The sequence below is a fragment of the Pocillopora damicornis genome, chromosome 14 (genome assembly GCF_964200805.1).
Source record: "Pocillopora damicornis chromosome 14, jaPocDami1.2, whole genome shotgun sequence".
In the NCBI taxonomy this organism is placed as follows: domain Eukaryota; kingdom Metazoa; phylum Cnidaria; class Anthozoa; order Scleractinia; family Pocilloporidae; genus Pocillopora; species Pocillopora damicornis.
The window spans coordinates 14,377,474-14,384,201 of record NC_142683.1 but is presented as its reverse complement, the minus strand read 5'-3'; the positions used below and the strand labels follow the sequence as shown (position 1 = coordinate 14,384,201).

At 41.9% G+C, this 6,728-nt stretch overlaps 2 protein-coding genes across 2 annotated transcripts; both read left to right on the top strand.

The window, feature by feature from the left end:
* On the top strand, positions 1 to 1,972 carry LOC149034616 (E3 ubiquitin-protein ligase TRIM45-like). The gene has a single exon (XM_089194892.1). It carries the CDS (start codon positions 425 to 427, stop codon positions 1,970 to 1,972), a length of 1,548 nt encoding a protein of 515 aa, XP_089051018.1. The 5' UTR covers positions 1 to 424.
* LOC149034615 (E3 ubiquitin-protein ligase TRIM45-like) lies at positions 1,952 to 5,059 on the top strand. The gene has a single exon (XM_089194316.1). It carries the CDS (start codon positions 2,584 to 2,586, stop codon positions 4,768 to 4,770), a length of 2,187 nt encoding a protein of 728 aa, XP_089050442.1. The 5' UTR covers positions 1,952 to 2,583; the 3' UTR covers positions 4,771 to 5,059.
* The last annotated feature ends 1,669 nt before the right edge of the window (positions 5,060 to 6,728 follow it).

The window sequence follows — 6,728 nt, the reverse complement described above, 5'->3', positions numbered from 1 at the left end:
ATCCTGTTTTTTCTCGGAATTTCAAACAATAGCTTTTTCAGGCTGTGTTTACGAGCAATCTTGTTGAACGCTGACAATGGAGTCCTTTTTGAGAAATCTCACCAAACAGGTTACTTGCTCAGTTTGTCTCGAGACCTACAAAGAGCCGAAAATTATATCGTGTTTTGACACGTTCTGCTGTGAGTGTTTAGAAAAACACGCAAGAGTGAGCCAAAGACATGGAAAGTTTCGATGCCCCTAGTGTCAGGCAGAAATCCACTTGCCAGAAGAAAATCGCTTCGAAGCGTTGCCAACTAGTTTCTTTCACAACAGTTTGTTGAATATACTTGCCGTTCGGCAAAGTGGCGATGGAATAAATGTCACTTGTGGGAACTGTAAAAAGACCAGCTCCAATGTCCATTACTGCTTTGATTGTGCCCGATTCATGTGTTCCGACTGTCTCAACGCACACGAAATTATGCGCGACGCCTTTGAAGGACACAAAGTCATGCCTGTTAAAGACTTCCAAGATCAAGATTACGAAGCTTTGTTAAAGCGACAGCCCTTTTGCACCAAGAAGTACCACGAGCGAGAGATGACGAGATTTTACTGCCTCCAGTGTCAATGTTGTGTTTGCCATCTTTGCATCGTCACGGAACATAAAAGCCATGAGGTTATTTTACTTGACGAAGCAGCTGACAACGAGAAAGGAAATATCATGGCAGATGTTTTAATGAGCCGAACGAGGGAAAACGATTTAAAGGAAACGATTCGACAGTTTCACCACACAGCTTCCGAGCTGCGAGACAATGCTCAACTCGCTAAACGCGGAGTTTCGCAAGAAGCCGAGCAGAAGATCGCAGAGATTCGAGAGCGCGAGCGACAAGCCATTGAATCAATCGAGACAACTTACGTGACGAGACTCCAAAAAATCAACTCGGCTCGACAGGCAGTAGAATCTCTGATGAAGCAAAACAACAAAGTCGCCGACTTTGCCGAAAACTTGGTGCAGAAAAGCTCGAGCTGGGATATCATGCAAAACAAGCACAATTTGAAACAGAGATTTGAGGAGCTTCGAGGAATCCAAGCTGCACAACACCATCAGACCTCGATCATCAAGTTTTACCCCACTCCTGCTGTAGGCTCCAACTTGGGCGACATTTTCACCGAAGACAAAGCAGACGCAAGTCGGTCCACTCTAGATGGACTGGATCAAACTCTTCAGGCTGGTTTAGAAGTAAAGTTCATTTTATCGCCAAAAACACCTGATGGCGAAATAAGTAACCAGCCTGATCTCAAACAGCAAATTGAAGTTCTCATACAACCAGCCGAAGATGTCACGCAGGTCACTGTTTGCAACACAGACAACGGGAGATTAGAGGTGAAATTTATACCCAAAGTACCCGGTGCTTACAGCATTGAAATGAAGATTAATGGAGATACACTCGCCAACTCTCCGTTCACTGTGGCGGTGAACGAGCGTGAACTTACTGTGGTCGGTAAGTTGGATCTGAAGTTGTTAGGGGGAGAACGCGTCGACGATCTTTTTGGAATCGCGGTAAATACGAAAGGCAATATTGCCGTAACTGACAATGGTAAAAACTGTGTTTACATATTCGATAAAAATGGTAAATGTCTGAGAAAAATTGGAGCTAAAGGGGAATTTGCAGCCCCATCTGGCCTGACATATTTGAACGATGACGAGATTTTGATTGCAGACACAAATAACAACAGAATACAACAAATTAATATCCAGACAGGAACTGTTGTGAAAACTTTTGGGAAAAAAGGGGTAGGAATAGGAGAGTTTAATCACCCAATTGATGTTTGTTTGGATGAAGAACGTCGCATTGTTGTAACCGAGATTTATAGTGGTAGGATACAGGTGATGTCACGTAGGGGAGAGACTATTTCCGTCTTTAAAAACATCGGCCGAGAAAAATTTGGAACACCGTGGAGCTGCCTGCCTTACTGTTCTTTATACATTTCCTAAGGTGCTGACAAGGAGAATATGTTTAATAATCAAACGCTTCCCTAGTTGGTAATCATTTCTTGTATTCTTGTGTCCGTAATGTTTAAATCAGGGGTGATATTATAAGGAGAAATTAGATGTTAGTCTCTCTTAAAGGTTGAAGAATTAATGAGGAACAGATCAGTTTAACTCCAAGCGTCAATTTACGACTTAAAAATGTAAGCGAGAATTCGAAGTCAGTAATGCGTGAAAACATTTACCAACAGTTGGCTTGTTAGCTCAGTTGGTAGAGAGCTGCACCGGTATCGCAGAGGTCATGGGTTTAAATCCCGTACAGGCCTGAATTTTTTTTCTACTGCCCAAGTAGTGCACATTACTGCGAGGATCACTTTCATTCACATCTTTATCCGCAGTTCAAATATATGACTTTCATATATTCTTAACCGTATGAAAAGAAACCTTATCGGCCATGATCTTCTACAACAAAAGCGTGACTGCGTGATGATAGCCCAGTTTCTAATTATATTTAGCTTCAGTTCATATGGTCACTCAACTACATCCTGTTTTTCTCGGAATTTCAAACAATAGCTTTTTCAAGCTGTGTTTACAAGCGATCTTGTCGAACGCTGACAATGGAGTCGTTCTTGAGAAACCTCACCAGACAGATTACTTGCTCGATTTGTCTCGAGACCTTCAAAGAACCTAAAATTATATCGTGTTTTCACACGTTTTGCTGTGAGTGTTTGGAAAAACACGCAAGAGTGAGCCAAAGGCATGGAAAATTTAGATGCCCCGAGTGTCAGGCAGAAATCCACTTACCAGAGGGAAATCGCTTCGAAGCGCTGCCAACCAGTTTCTTTCACAACAGTTTGTTGAATATCCTTGCCGTTCGACAAAGTGGCGATGAAAAAAACATCACTTGTGGCAACTGTAAGAGGACAAGCTCCAATGTCCATTACTGCTCTGAATGTGCTCGATTTATGTGCTCTGAATGTCTGAACGCACATGAAATTATGCGCGATGCATTCGAGGGACACAAAGTCATGCCTGTTAAAGACTTCCAAGATCAAGATTACGAAGCTTTGTTAAAGCGACAGCCCTTTTGCACCAAGAAGTACCACGAGCGAGAAATCACGAGATTTTACTGCCTCCAGTGTCAGTGTTGTGTTTGCCATCTTTGCATCGTCACGGATCATCAAAGTCACAAAGTTCAATTGCTCGACGAAGCGGCTGACAACGAGAAAGAAAACATAATGGCGGATGCCGCAGAGAGCCGAACAAGGGAAAAAGATTTAAAGGAAACGCTTCAACTATTCCAAAACACAGCAAACAGCCTGCAAGAAAATGTCCGCATCGCTAAACGAGGAGTCTCTCAAGTAGCCGAAAAGATGATCGCAGAGATTCGAGAGCGCGAGCGGAAAGCCATTGAATCAATCGAGACAACGTGCGTCACGAGACTCCAAAAAATCAATTCGACCCGACATGCAATAGAATCTCTGATGAAACAAAACAACAAAGTTGCCGACTTTGCCGAAAACTTGATACAGAAAAGCTCGAGCTGGGACGTCATGCAAAACAAGCCAAGTTTGAAGCAGAGATTTGAGGAACTTCGAGGAATCCAAGCTGCACAACACCATCAGACCTCGTTCATCAAGTTTTACCCCACTCCTGCTGTGGGCTTCAACTTGGGCGACATCGCCACCGAAGACATAGCAGACGCTAGTCGGTCCACTCTAGAGGGACTGGATCAAACTTTTCAGGCTGGTTTAGAAGCAAAGTTCCTTTTATCCCCCAAAACACCTGATGGAGAGATAAGTAACCAGCCTGATCTCAAACAACAAATTGAAGTTCTCATACAACCAGACAAAGATGTCACACAAGTCACTGTTTGCAACACAGAAAACGGTATATTCGAGGTGAAATTTATACCCAAAGTGCCCGGTGCTTACAGTATTGAAGTGAAGATTAATGGAGATACACTCGCCAACTCTCCGTTCACTGTGGCGGTGAAGGAGCGTGAACTTACTATGGTCGGTGAGTTGGATCTGAATTTATTAGAAGGAGAACGGATCTACAGTCTATTTGGAATCGCGGTAAATACGAAAGGGAATATTGCCGTAACTGACGTTGGTAAACCCTGTGTTTACATATTCGATAAAAATGGTAAATGTCTGAGAAAAATTGGAGATAAAGGGCAATTTAAATGCCCACTTGGCGTGACATATTTGAACGATGACGAGATTTTGATCGCAGACACAAATAACAGAATACAACAAATTAATATCCAGACAGGAACTGTTGTGAAAACTTTCGGAAAAGAAGGTGAAGGAACAAGAAAGTTCAATCACCCAACTGATGTTTGTTTGGATGAAGAACGTCGCATTGTTGTGACCGAGACTTGGAGTAAAAGGATACAGGTGGTGTCATGTCAAGGAGAGACCATTTCCATCTTTGGAAACATCGGCCCAGAAAAATTAAAAGGACCAAGGAGCTGCCTACCTTACAAAGACAAGTTTTTCGTCTCCGATTGCGAAAATGATTGCATTGATGCTTTCGACAAGTTAGGAACATTCTTACACAAGTTTGGCAAACAAGGCAATCAAGATGGACAATTCAACTATCCGAGAGGTTTGCTGATAGACAGCTCCAATAATCTTCTGGTGTGTGATGAGGACAATAACCGAGTTCAGCAGTTTTCTCTGGACGGTCGCTTCACTGGTAAAAGTATCACTTATTTACCTAATCCTCGTAGAATAGCAGCAACACCAGACGGACGTATTCTCGTGACTACCCCTAAAAAGATTTTCATATTAAAGTAGCTGTTTCAATAGACACTTATTTACTTCGCAGGTTATATTCTACTTCTAATGACCCGAACTGTTTCTTTCCTAATCTGCAATAATCGGAGACTGGAATTTTTAAGTTTATTCTTCTTCTCGAAGAAGCTTTGTCAATTACAACTGAACTAATTAGCTTTAAGATTTCAAATTTGGTTTAATTTGCTGGTGGCGTTTATGTATATTCGTGATAATGTAGCACATCTAAATATTATAGGATTTTGATTATTAAAGAATATTTTGCATTAAATACATTGTTTTCTTACAATAACTTAGCAGTAATTGGATAGCTCTTGTTAGGCCTCGCTTCCCCCCCCCTTCCCCCACCCCAAGAAAAAAAACAAAACAAAAGACTCTTTGCGGTTGCGTGACTTTTAAAGACGTCTTTCCAATTTGTGTATAATTTTGACACCAGAAATATCGAACCCGTGAACAGTGAATTGAACTTGGCTGACTCGCTCGTTAATTTTCTTTCGTTTTTTTAAGGTTTTAATGTTACAGTGTCAAATAACAATGAACCGTTCCTCAGTTCCAAATATTTAACACTCAGTTTTGAACAAGCCTGAAATTCAACCTTCCACATTCGAAAGTCATAGTGCTAGAAAGAATGAGCGCTGACCTGAGAGTAACCCCTTCTCACCTGCTCGGAACTCCGCCACATCTTGCCCCAGAGGGGGGGGGGGGGGGTGGTGTGTGTGTAAAAAAAAACCCTGCTGGCCAAATTTTTTTTTCGACCGATAAATCTGAAAAAGAGAAGAGTTTGTTTTCGAACATCTAAAAATTTAGGCTTAATGATAGCTTCAGTGAATACACTGTCTTAGATAAGACAATCTCCAAGACGATGGCAGACGATACCCGATCGGCTTCGCTTTCCAAATCAAATTAGCCTCCGTTTTAATAGTCAGGACCCAGTTGTGTAAAGGGCGGATAACGCTTTCCAACGGATAAATCGCTATATAACCGATAAGTGGTAGCAAAACGTACTGAGCTATCCACTGGATAGAGATTTATCCAGTGGAGAGTGTTATCCGACCTTCGAACAACTCGGACCAGGAAGTTATAGCTGACATCGATGTCTCTTATCAACATCCTACACAACAATTCGTTGAAGGGGTATCTGCCATCGCCCTAAGCAAAACTTGCTCAGTTTCAGTTTCCGGATATCGACATGTATGGGGCACCAAAAACTGTCTACAAGTTTAAACGTAGGTTTATTGGAAAATGCACAAGCCGTCAACGAATAACTTCTGATGCTCCTCATATCAGGCGGAAATTGGTTTGCCATAAAGACGATACCTCATGTGTATCGCATCGTCGTTCCCAGCTCCTTTCCCCTTCTCGCCATGCTTCTGTGGGATATGGTGAGACCCTTGAAACCATGTTGGGTGTTGTATTGTAAAACTTAAATCAAAGTGTTGCAGCTCAATTTTCTGACCTCACAGGAAGTTCGACAGTAAGTCCACTGTCAACGGTATTTTGCTTACAAAAAAACTCTTACATCGTCATAACCTTGGAAACAATTTTTCGAAGTACGGCAAATAGTAGCAGTAGAAACCCCTTCGGCCATATAACCACCACGAAGTGCATCATTCTCAAATGTCTAAACATTAACCCGGCTTTACACCCTAACATCAGTCTGTATATTCTCCTTACTGTTCTTTATACATTTCCTAAGGTGCTGACAAGGAGAATATGTTTAATAATCAAAAGCTTCCCTAGTTGGTGATCATTTTTTGTATTCTCGTGACCTTAATGTGTAAATCAGGGGTAATACTGTAAGGAGAAATTAGATGCTGATCACTCTTAGGGGTCACAGGATTAATGAGGAACAGATCGTCTTTGCATTGTGGCGGATCATAAAAACCATGACGTTAATTTGCTCGACGAAGCAGCGGACAACGAGAAAGTAAACATCGTAGCGGATGCTGTAATGAGCCGAA